The sequence below is a fragment of the Oryx dammah genome, unplaced genomic scaffold (genome assembly GCF_014754425.2).
Source record: "Oryx dammah isolate SB20612 unplaced genomic scaffold, SCBI_Odam_1.1 HiC_scaffold_17, whole genome shotgun sequence".
Classification (NCBI taxonomy): domain Eukaryota; kingdom Metazoa; phylum Chordata; class Mammalia; order Artiodactyla; family Bovidae; genus Oryx; species Oryx dammah.
Window position 1 is genome coordinate 46,289,803 of NW_024070201.1, and position 13,269 is coordinate 46,303,071.

The 13,269-nt window shown below is 35.6% G+C and overlaps 1 protein-coding gene across 1 annotated transcript; it reads right to left on the reverse strand.

Annotated features, from left to right (window-relative positions):
• Nucleotides 1-1,891: 1,891 nt before the first annotated feature.
• LOC120875892 (olfactory receptor 52N4-like) lies at nucleotides 1,892-2,874 on the reverse strand. The gene is given in 2 exon segments (XM_040257648.1): nucleotides 1,892-2,628; nucleotides 2,631-2,874. Coding segments are annotated over 2 exon segments (981 nt in total).
• Nucleotides 2,875-13,269: the final 10,395 nt, after the last annotated feature.

Here is a 13,269-nt window from a genome sequence, read left to right on the forward strand (position 1 = left end):
GCAGGAGTTTGAGCATTCTTTTGCATTGCCTTTCTTTGGAATTGGAATGAAAACTGCCCTTTTCCAGTCCTGTGGCCACTGCTGAGTTTTCCACATTTGCTGGCATATTGAGTGCAGCACTTTCACAGCATCATCTTTCAGGATCCAAAACAGCTCAACTGGAATTCCATCACCTCCACTAGCTTTGTTGGTAGTGATGCTTTCCAAGACCCACTTCACTTCACATTCCAAGATGTCTGGCTCTAGATGAGTGATCACATCATCATGATTATCTGGGTCATGAAGATCTTTTTTGTATAGTTCTTCCATGTATTCTTGCCACCTCTTCTTCATATCTTCTGCTTCTGTTAGGTCCATACCATTCCTGTCCTTTATCAAGCCCATCTTTGCATGAAATGTTCCCTTGGTATCTCTAATTTTCTTGAAGAGATCTCTAGTCTTTCCCATTCTGTTGTTTTCCTCTATTTCTTTGCATTGATCGCTGAAGAAGGCTTTCTTATCTCTGCTTGCTATTCTTTGAAACTCTGCATTCAGATGCTTATATCTTTCCTTTTCTCCTTTGCTTTTCACCTCTCTTCTTTTCATAGCTATTTGTAAGGCCTCCCCAGACAGCCAATTTTTTCAAAGTCCAACATGATATTCTGTTTCATTCCTGGCATTGTGAATTTGTTTCTTCTCTTTTTTTCCTTATCAATATTGATAGAAGTTAGTGAATTTAATAGTCAAGTTAGTTAATGATATTTTGAAGTAGCAAACTATATGCTTCATTGATTTAGCTTTATTTTTCTGATTTTAATTTCATTATCTCCTCCTCTTTATCATTCCCTTTCTTCTACTAATGAAACAGTAGTCATTGTAGGAGTTATCCGTTCAGTTCAGTTCAGTTCATTTCAGGTGCTCAGTCATGTCCAACTCTTTGCAACCCCGTGGACTGCAGTACACCTGGCTTCCCTGTCCATCACCAACTCCCGGACCAACTTACACCAACTTACTGTCATTCTTTTTCTAGATTTCTCAGGTGAGAGATTGGAATATTGCTTGGCTATTTTCCTCTTTTCTAATGTATGTATCAAGTGCTCTAAATTACCCTTTCAACAATACTTTATTGTGTTCCAGAAATTATGATACATTGAATTTTATTTTTAGTCAATGTATTTTTTAAATTTTCCTTGAGACTTCCTCTTTGACTCATGGATTATTTATAAGTGTCTTGCTTACTTTCCAAATGTTTGTAGGTTTTCCTATTCTTTTAAATTTTTTTTATTTATTGTCAGATTCTGTTGTAGTTGGAAAATACACAGTATATGCTTTTGATCTTTTTGAAATATTTAGGTTTCTTTTATGGCTCAGGATAATTCTTGTTATAGGTATATGTTTCATGTACACGTGAAAAAAAGAATGTATATTCTAGTATTGTTGGGGAAATTATTTTATAAAGATCTATTAGATACTGTTGATTGAACTTCTGTTGGGTTTTATATTCTTGTCGGTTTTCTGTATAGTTGTTTTATCCATTGTTGAGAGAGGTATGTTGAGGTTTCCAACTGAAATTTTCCATCACTATTTGAAAAGAAAACTGGTATCTATGGCAGATATCTGTTCCTTACTTATTCATTTTTTAATAGTTATTCTGATTTTTACTATGTTTTTTTCATTGTAACTTGGGCTAATGAGGAGACTAGTCTTTCACAGAGGTGAGGAGATAAAAAATTCGTAAGACAGTGTGTGTGTGCGTGGGGCAGGGGTGTGTCAAGGCTTTAGGCATTCTGAAGACATTGCCTCAATCAGCACCTTCACTTGTTGTGACCCAAATGTTACACTTAAAAAGATAGTTTTAGATCCTGACCAAACATCCAACAGAAGTATCAGTTTGTTTTTTTCCCTTTGCCTTTCATCTCTTCCCTGAAAGATATGTGATATACGATTTTGTATTCTTAGAACCTGAAAGGATCCTTAGGACACAATCTCGTATCTGCTTGGTTTTTACCCCATAGACAATAGGGTTCATAGTGGGAGGTAGGAGCAGGTAAATATTGGCCACAATGATGTGACAAGATGAAGGAATTGTATGGCTCCCAAAGCGATTAAAAAAGAAACAGAAGAAGGCTGGGCTGTAGGAGAAAACTATAGCACAGATGTGGGCAGTGCAGGTGCTGAAGGCCTTCTGCCGAGCTTCTGCTGAGGAGAGGCTGACCACCGCCCGGAGGATCATGGTGTAGGAGATGGTGATGCACAGGATGTCAAAGCCTCCAATTAGGAAGGCAGCCATCAGACCATAGATGACATTGATCTTGATATTTCCACAAGACAGCTTGGCTACAGATAGCTGGTCACAGTAGGTATGGTGTATTATGTTGCCTCTGCAGTAGGGTAGTCGCTTGGTGAAGAAAACCAAGGGAATGATGAGAAATACTGCTCTCAGCAAAGTGGCGACCCCGACCTTTGCAATGACAGGATTGGTGAGGATAGTTGAATAGCGCAGAGGGTAGCAGATGGCCACATAGCGGTCCAGGGCCATAAGCATGAGCACCCCAGATTCCATCCCTGTGAAGGTGTGAATAAAGAACATCTGGACCAAACACTCTTCAAAGCTGATTTCCTTGAGTTGAAACCAGAAGATGCAAAGACTTTAGGGGTGGTACTAGAGCACATGACAAGGCCAGTTAGGGAAAGCATGGCCAAGAAGTAATACATGGGTCTGTGTAGTGAGTCCTCACAGCGAATGAGGTAGAGGAGGCCACAGTTCCCTGCCATAGCTATAACATACATGGAGCAGAATGGGAAGGAAATCCACATATGCATGTCCTCCAGTCCTGGCACCCCATTAAGAAGAAAACAGGCTGGTGTCACATCTGTTTGGTTCAGCATTATCATGATCAGGCCGGTATAGTCACTAAGGAGCTTATATGGTTTCACTTTTATTTTTTGTTTTGTTTTGCTTTTTGACCCTCCTAGATTTGGAAAAAAGAAAAAGAAATCTCAGTGGCGGTTCCTCTATCTGTCTCTTGTCTCTGTTAAATTTACATTTTAAATCAAAGAGTCAAACATTTTAATGCAGGGACATATTTATTTACACATAGCTTAAACCAGGTATATAGTCTTTGTTAATTCATTAAATGATCAATTCATTCAACAAATATATACGTATCACCTATTATATCCCAGGCACTATCACATATATTGCAACAACATTATTTTGAACAAAAGAAAAATTCCTATAATTGATAAATAAGAATCTTAAAATAGATAAATCTTCATAAATTTTTAATTAAATTAATTGGTTTTAGTCTTTCTAATTAATTATTATTTAATCCTATTTAAATGTTAATTACTGTACACATCTCCTTTTGCATGTTTTCTTAAGGAAAATCTCATTAATTACTCATCAGTGACACAATAGACGTGGTTAGGATGCATTTAATATTGCTCTTATTTCTAACAGAGTTCATGTCTATGCTTACTGTAAACCAGGCACAGTTCTAGGATTTTACAAAGATTAACTCATTTAGTCCTCACTACAAGCTCAGAAAGTAATCTTTTATTAATCTGTACTTTGCTGCTGTTGTTGTTCAGTCTCTAAGTCGTGTCTGACTCTTTGTGACCTGATGAACTGCAGCACGCCAGGCATCCCTGTCTTTCACTAACTCCCTGAGTTTGATCAAACTCACATCCATTGAGTTGATCATACCATCAAATCATCTCATTCTCTGTCAACTCCTTCTCCTCCTGCCCTCAATCTTTCCTAGCATCAGGGTGTTTTCCAATGAGTCAGCTATTTGCATAGGTGGTCAAAGTTTTGGAGCTTCAACTTCAGCATCAGTCCTTCCTATGAATATTCAGGGTTGATTTCCTTTAGGATTGACTGGTTTGATCCCCTTGCTGTCCAAGGGACATTCAAGAGTCCTCTCCAGCACCAGAACTCAAAAGCATCAATTCTTTGGCTCTTAGTCTTTTTAATGGTCTGTACCTTATAAATGAGTAAATGGAAACCCTTGGTAGAAATTTTCTTCATACATAAATGTCATAGGTTTTTTCAAATTCTAGCCTCAGGTATAGGTATTAAGAAGATTTTGATCCTTTTGACACTACCTCTCCTTCCTTTGTTTTTCTTCATTTATTTACTTTCTGGCTCTGAAATAGTTAAAAAAAATTTATAGTGTTTGTGCTTTCAAGTTTAATGCTGATAATGGTGATGAATAAAGGGAATATTTCATACAAAGATGAGCACAATAAAGGACAGAAATGGTATGGACCTAACAGAAGCAGAAGATATTAAGAACAGTTGGCAAGAATACAGAAGAATTATACAAAAGAGATCTTCATGACCCAGATAACCACAATGGTGTGATCTCTCACCTAGAGCTAGACATCCTGGAATGCAAAGTCAAGTGAGCCTTAGAAAGTGTCACTATGAACAAAGCTAGCAGAGGTGATGGAATTTCAGTTGAGCTATTTCAAATTCTAAAAGATGATACTATGAAAGTACAGCACTCAATATGCCAGCAAATTTGGAAAATGCAGCAGTGGCCACAGGACTGGAAAATGTCAGTTTTCATTCCAATCCCAATGAATCACAATGCCAACGATTGCTCAGACTACCGCACAGTTGCACTCATCTCACACACTAGCAAAGTGATGCTCAAAATTCTCCAAGCCAGGCTTCAGCAATACATGAACCGTGAACTTCCAGATGTTCAAGGTAGATTTAGAAAAAGCAGAGGAGCCAGAGATCAAATTGCCAACATCCGTTGGATCATTGAAAAAGCAAGAGAGTTCCAGAAAGACATCTATTTCTGCTTTATTGACTATGCCAAAGCCTTTGACTGTGTGAATCACAACAAACTATGCAAAATTCTGAAAGAGATAGGAATACCAGACTACCTGAACTACCTCCTGAGAAATCTGTATGCAGGTCAGGAAGCAACAGTAGAAATGAACATGGAACAACAGACTGGTTTAAATTGGGAAAAGAGTATGTCAAGGCTGTATATTGTCACCCTGCTGATTTAATTTATATGCAGAGTACATCATGCCAAATGTCAGGCTGGAAGAAGCACAAGCTGGAATCAAGATTGCAAGGAGAAATATCAATAACCTCAGATATGCAGATTACACCACCCTTATGGCAGAAAGCAAGGAAGAACTAAAGAGCCTCTTGATGAAAGTGGAAGAGGAGAGTGAAAAAGTTGGCTTAAAACTCAACATTCAAAAAACTAAGATCATGGCATCTGGTCCCATCACTTCATGGCAAATAGATGGGGAAACAGATGTAACAGTGGCAGACTATTTTGGGGGGTCCAAAATCACTTCAGATGGTGACTGCAGCCATGAAATTAAAAGATGCTTGCTCCTTGGAAGAAAAGCTATGACCAACCTAGACAGCACATTAAAAAGCAAAGACATTACTTTACTAACAACGGCCCATCTAGTCAAAGTAGTCCAGTAGTCATGTATGGATGTGAGAGTTGGACTATAAAGAAAGCTGAGCACTGAAGAGTTGATGTTTTTGAACTGTGGTGTTGGAGAAGACTCTTGAGAGTCCCTTAGACTTCAAGGAGATCCAACCAGGCCATCTTAAAGGAAATCAATCCTGAATATTCATTGAAGGGAGTGATGCTGAAGCTGAAACTCCGATACTTTGGCCACCTGATGGGAAGAACTGACTTATTTGAAGATCATGATGCTGGGAAAGATTGAAGGTGGGAGGAGAAGGGGACGACAGAGGATGAGATGGTTGGATGGCATCATCGACTCAATGGACATGAGTTTGAGTAGGCTCCAGAAGTTGGTGATGGACAGGGAATCCTGGGATGCTGTAATCCATGGGGTCCTAATGGGTTGGACATGACTGAGCTGCTGAACTGAACTGACTGATATCTTTTTTTGTGAAGTCACTTACTGGACATTGTGAATCTGGAAATTTATGGTCATGAACTTTCATTTTGGAAATTTTCTTCTATTAACTTTTGATCATTTCTTCCCATCCATGGTCCTTGTTATTTTACTACAATTACTTTTTGCCAGATATTGAATTTTCTGGGCTTTTTCTTCTCTTTGTGTTTAAAAATTTTCTCATCTTGAATCAATTCATTTTTTGGATTCATTTTCTAGAAAATTCAACTATATTTTCTAAAATCACACTAACACTACACCCCTGTGTAGTACTATTGTTGATGGATTTTACAAGATCTTACTTTTGCTGAATTTTGTGACTCTGAGAACAATATTTTCATATATACTTAATACACATAGGTTATATATGTGTATATTATATATATATATGCTTCAAATGTATTATTTTGATAATGTCTGTTCCAATTTTTATTTTTCAAGATTTTTTGCCTTTTATTTGAAAGTGTTACTGAAATGTATGATAACCATTGACTATTAATTTATGCTTAAGAAAGAGGTTGTAGAAATTTCTGATTCTAAATACCAGTGATTGGTGAGTCTCATCAACTGGTAGCATTTATTTTGAGTCCTCAGGTTGGAACTTCTGCTTCGTTGGAGACAGTTATCAGGTTCATAGCTTTTTTCCTGAATAGCTTTCATGGTTTGCCAAAAAAAAATCCAGTAATCTACATCCTGGAGGGTTACATAACAGGCTGCCAGTGATCTTGGAGTGATCTCACACTTCAATGTGATATGAGATTCAACCTTCCCATATTTAATGATGCTTCTCTCTTGACCTTTGTCACACCTGAAATATATGCATTTATATTACCTGTTAAACTTTCTTCCCAGAATAAACTTCCAGTCACCATAGAATAAAAGTACCAGTGTTTAAAATGGTAGATGTATTGGAGCTATCAGATTGTTCCTTAGTCAGTTTTTCTACCTACATTTTGGTTTTATCTTCATGTATTTATACCAAGGATGACAGGTTAAACCACTGCAAAAGGAGCGTTTTTGGAAATAGTAAAGCAATATAGGATAATCATGTTTCTTACAGCACTCTTTAAATTACTCTTCCTATGCCACTGTGGAAACCTTCAGTTCAGTTCAGGCTCTCAATTATGTCCGACTCTGCAACCCCATGGACTGCAGCATGCCAGGCGTCCCTGTCTATTGTCAACTCCCAGAGTTTACTCAAACATGAAAACCTTACACTAATATAACAGCAGATAGAAACGAAAACTAAGTAAACTTAGAGTTACATCAAGAAAACTTTCTAGGAGAAATGGACTGCTACTGCTGCTGCTAAGTCACTTCAGTCATGTCTGACTCTGTGCGACCCCATAGACGGCAGCCCACCAGGCTCCCCCATCCCTGGGATTCTCCAGGCAAGAATACTGGAGTGGGTTCTCTTAGACCTGAAGCAGGCTTATATTTCTGGCAGACCAAACAGGTAGAGCAATACTTTCTCTTTTTTGCTTTTGCTTTTTCCTATTCAAATCATACTGACATTTTTAGCTTTGTGAATTTACAGTCTTCTCTCCTTTTTTTGACTCCCCCATCCTTTCTAAAATAACCTCTATATTACATTTTTCATGAAAATTCAACTCTCTTGGACAGGTTAGAGTGCCAATCTCTAAAGCTTCTTAATATGATATAATTAGCAAAATACTTGGCTTATAGTCACAGAATAAATTTGTAGATGAAATCATTTTTCCACTAGCTTAATATCATGATATTATAAAATCTTATTATATTCTTAAATCATACACAATATAATAAAATACTTAATACTAAGATTTTACTTCATACTTGCATTGTATAGCAAGACACTTAGTACATATTAGATGTCAATAAATATTTTTAATGAATTAACAGATTATGAATTATACTTTTATTCTTGACTTTAAACATTGTTAAATTAAATGCTGTAGTCCAAACATTATTATTTGGAAGATATAAAGTAACCACCAGAAGAAACAAAATATAATATGTATCTAATGTGAGTGAAGTCCCTCAGTTCTGTCTGACTCTGTGATCCCATGGACTGTAGTCTACCAGGCTTCTCTGTCCATGGGATTTTCCAGGCAAGAGTATTGGAGTGGGTTGCCATTTCCTTCTCCAATATTATCCAATAAATCACCAGAAATTGTACATAATAAAGTGGAGAAAACAAAAGAAATCTCAAGAAAGCAAGAATAATAATGTGATAGACAAAATAAACATATTTGTTTGCAAATAAGATCAATCATTTAAACTAAAGCTTTATTTTTAAGATACATATATTTAAAAAGAGGCATGTGAGAAAGAAAACCATGCTGAAAGTATGCACAAAATTTTATGGGAAACAGAAAACACCAAAATAATATAAACACATCAAGAAATTTGGGAGGAAGTACTGATTTCAGGCAATGCCGAAATAAAAGCAAGAAAATGTTGAATGAAGATCACTTTTGAGAAAAATAGACAAAGGCTTGATATAGAGCAGTTAAAGTTAATGTATCAAACTGTTCCCTCTTTAGGTACTAAAATAAATTTGCTCATTTTATTGAGCCACAGGTGAAGTTCCAAAATTGGGCATCATTTAAATCATGTCACAGCTTATTAGCCGATCCTCCATTTCTTATTTTAGTGCCATTGATGTTGCTTTAAATTATTAAGACCAAGAGTAGCAAAAGCTTTACATGTCATACTTTGGAAATAAAGAATACTATGGATTTACAGTATAAGAGTTGTGTTTCCATGAATCCCAAAATTGCAATCAACTTTCTTTCTGTCAGGCTTGTAAAAGTACATTTTATGTTTGAATATGACATATATTTTTCAGATTACTTTCACAGATGTACTAAAAGAAATAAAGATGCTATGAAAATCACAGGTACGTATATATGTCCATACATTTATGCATATATATAATAACCATTAAAATAAAATAGACACTGAAATTTGTTTTTGATAAATATTTAGCTAGTATGTACTAAATTGCCATAAATTGTTGGAAAAATAGTATCAACATTCATTTCTATTTCTTAAAACATTTGAACAGTAGAGAAATCAGGAAAAGTATAAATATTCATAACTGAAAAATAAACAGTTTATTTACTGACTTGCTGCATTCTGAAGAATATTTTTCCTAAATATCAGGTAAATATCCTGTTTTAACTTTCGTGTGTTCTTTACAAAGCTATGTGTTTTTAATTTCCAAAACTTTCTTGTTACAATTAAAAATTGAGTCCTGTCTTCAATACATTTGCAACACTGTCAGATTCATACTTATATCAAAGTAATATAGTATTAGCCACAAACTAAATAAGACATTTTCCAGAACAAACATTAAATTATTTCAATACATCATAATTTATTTTTCCTCGCAAGGAAAATTAACTAATATTATGCTGTGAATGTAGACAGGTATATTAATAGTAACATTAGCACATGAATACCTGTTTTTTCTTCTTTATCCCAAACCCTGTAGATGATCAGATTGCTTTCTCACTAGCTAGTCCTCAATCTTTAAAACCCTTGTTTTCTCTCCATGTGACAGTGGACTCTTCCAGGCAAATATTGTTATCTAAAATGGTTAAAATATAGTCATAACTAGGTCTTTTAAAAAAATGAACCAAGAAAAATTAGATGTTCATTTGAGAATGAGGGGAGAGAAGGTAAAAAGCTAGAGTGTTCTAACCATGACTGAGTAATACTCTCAACCTATTTACCTATTTCTCCTTCTTGGGAGGGTGATTTATACCTGATTTCTAGTGCAACTGAACAAATCATTCCTATAGATTAGCTATTCATAAACATGATGGAAATTTACATTGAAGTGCAATCTGAGAATTGGAAAAATAAACATTTTCTCAACCTTCAGTATAATTCTGCCTTCAAATAATGTTATCTGCATTTCTAAAAGTATCATAAACCATTTATATACATTCAAAACTCTCTCCACATTATCTTATTACCCTAATAATATCTTATCACTACTCCCACTGTTTATTTCCTTAAATACCTTAACTCTGGATAGCAGAACAGTGAACTGAATATGAACTAGTCCAGGTGTTAAGAATCCTGGTTAAAAAATATCATGACTGTATAATATATGTACTTGCATAGTCTTTAACTTCTAAATCCCTTGATATCTATTCTATTGAACTGGGCGTTTAAGAAAAATATGTGTTATATGTCTCAATGGAATATTTCAGAACACTGAAGTCACAGATGCTTGTAAAGCAATCAAGCTAACCTAATGGGAGGAGGAAAAAGAGTAAAAGTTTTCCACTCTTATAGTTACATGATAATAAATAAAGGATTTATTCCATAGATTTATATCTATGCATGTGTTTATGTATAAGAATGTATTCAATGGGGAGGAATTACAATGAACATAAATCAGTTTTAGTAAAAGTGAATGATTTCAGTATTGTTTCTTTCCCTGGAAGAAGTCATTCTAAGTCATTCTAAGACACAAGTCGAAAGCTCTTCAATACAGAATGTTTCAATCACTCACATATTCATTAATTTATTCTTTTATTTGTTTTATTTGTCATGTCTAAACCATCAAGAAGATCTAGTACTCCCCAAATTATACTGGGAACTCTGCAAAAGTCAGAAAAAATGCACCCTAATTTTCAAGAAGTTTACTTGCAACTGAATTTGTTGTCCAGTTGCTAAGTCATGTCCGATTCTCTGTGACCCCATGGACTACAGTATACCAGGCTTCCTTGTCATTCATTATCTCTCAGAGTTTTCTCAAACTCATGTCCATTGAATTGGTGATACTGAAGGTGATGAATATTATGGCTTTCTAAAATGACATCAAAAGTTCTGGCTTGGACATGGAAACAACCTAGATGTCCATCAGCAGATGAATGGATAAGAAAGCTGTGGTACATATACACAATGGAGTATTACTCAGCCATTAAAAAGAATACATTTGAATCAGTTCTAATGAGGTGGATGAAATTGGAGCCTATTATACAGAGTGAAGTAAGCCAGAAAGAAAAACACCAATACAGTATACTAACACATATATATGGAATTTAGAAAGATGGTAATGATAACCCTGTATGCGGGACAGCAAAAGAGACACAGATGTATAGAACAGACTTTTGGACTCTGAGGGAGAGGGTGGGATGATTTGGGAGAATGGCATTGAAACATGTATACTATGATGTAAGAAACGAATTGCCAGTCTATGTTCGATACAGGATATAGGATGCTTAGGGCTGGTGCATGGGGATGATCCAGAGAGATGATATGAGGTGGGAGGTGAAAGGGGGGGTTCAGGATTGGGAACTCATGTACACCCGTGGCGGATTCATGTCAATGTTTGGCAAAACCAATACAGTATTGTAAAGTAAAATAAAGTAAAAATAAAAATTTAAAAAAAAAAAAGTTCTGGCTTGTTATGCATATGTGTAGGTTAGGAATAATTTAGTATAAAAATGATGATTAAGATAGTAGCAATAATAAAATACAAAAATTGATTCTATATTTACATTCCTTCAATTAGACAATAAAGGTAATATCAATATATTTTGATTAATATGTAAAAATAAAATGACTTTGGAAGGAGATTAAAAACACCATTAAATTCTGTTAAGTGGAGGTAACATATCTCTCTTCTGATAAATATTTCTCTATGAAACTTCTTAATATATATTAGTATATGTGTTTTTAACAAAAACTTGAATGACATCATATTAAATATAAATACTGCTATTTTCTTGGGTAGCTAAGATTATTTTATACAAGAAATTATAATATTAAATATACATAAAAATATTTTGCTTAATGTTTTTACTTTTATTATTTTAAGATGAAACACATAAAATGAATTATTTTGACAATTTAAAAATGGACAATTCAGCATTTGTTAGTACATTCACAATGATGTGTAACCGCTACCTCTCTACCTAATTGTAGAATATTTCCATTACATTAAAAGCAAGGCCAATACTCTTTAAGCATCATTTTCTATTGCCTCTTCCCTTCAGAATAGGACAAACACTAATTTGCATTCTTTTCTATGACTTTTATTCTAGCCATTTCAGTTATATGGAATGACAAAATATGAACTATTTTTATCTGACTTTTTCACTTAGGATGTTTCAAAATTCATGTTTTGCATGTATTAATTCCTTTCATTGTGGTGTTTCATTTTATGTGTCAACACAATTGCCACGGTGTGCCTAGATTAAACATTATTTTTGGGTGTGTTTGGAGATTGCACTAAGTGTTTAGCTAAGCTGGCTTATAGTATCTCTGCCTCTGCATCCATTTGTTTGGTTGTGGGGTCCTCACACTAACACTGCATCCCCGTGTAGTTGCATGTCCTAGATAACTGCTCACCAAGTCAAAAACAATTGTAAGTTCCTAATGTGATTTCTCCAAAAGCCCTGTGACCAAATCTCTCCCATTTCCCAGGACCTGACCCTGTTCACCCTTAGATAAGACCCTTGTTGAGCTACAAAACTTCTTCCTTATGGTAAAAATTGACTGATATATGCATCTGCATATTATTTTGGAAAGAATTGATATCTTCACATTCATGAGCACTGTATATTTTTTCATTTAAATATTTATGATTTATTTCATCAGTACCACATAGTTCTTTATATATTATAATATACATATTATTATATGATAAGAATCATTGAGGATGGTGATGGCAGCTATGAAATTAAAAGACACTTGCTCCTTAGAAGAAAAGCTATGACTAAGTCCACTTAGTCCACCAGGCTCCTCTGTCCTCTCTATCCATGGGATTTACCAGGCAAGAGTACTGGAGTGGGTTGCCATTTCCTTCTCCAGGGGATCATCCTGACCCAGGAATTGAACCGGGGTCTTCTGCACTGCCAACCTAGATAGCATATTCAAAAGCAGAGACATTATGTTGCCAACAAAGGTCCATCTAGTCAAGGCTATGGTTTTTCCAGTCGTCATGTATGGATATGAGAATTGGACTGTGAAGAAAGCTGAGTGATGAAGAATTCATGTTTTTGAACTGTAGTGTTGGAGAAGATTCTTGAGAGTCCCTTGGACTGAAAGGAGATCCAACCAGTCCATTCTAAAGGAGATCAGTTCTGGGTGTTCTTTGGAAAGAATGATGCTAAAGTTGAAACTACAGTATTTTGGCTACCTCATGCGAAGAGTTGACTCATTGGAAAAGACTCTGATGCTGGGAGGGATTGGGGGCAGGAGGAGAAGGGGACGACAGAGGATGAGATGGCTGGATGGCATCATGGACTCGATGGAGGTGAGTTTGAGTGAACTCCAGGAGTTGGTGATGGACAGGGAGGCCTGGCATGCTGCGATTCATGGGGTCGCAAAGTTGGACATGACTGAGTGACTGAGCTGAACTGAACTTCTGCC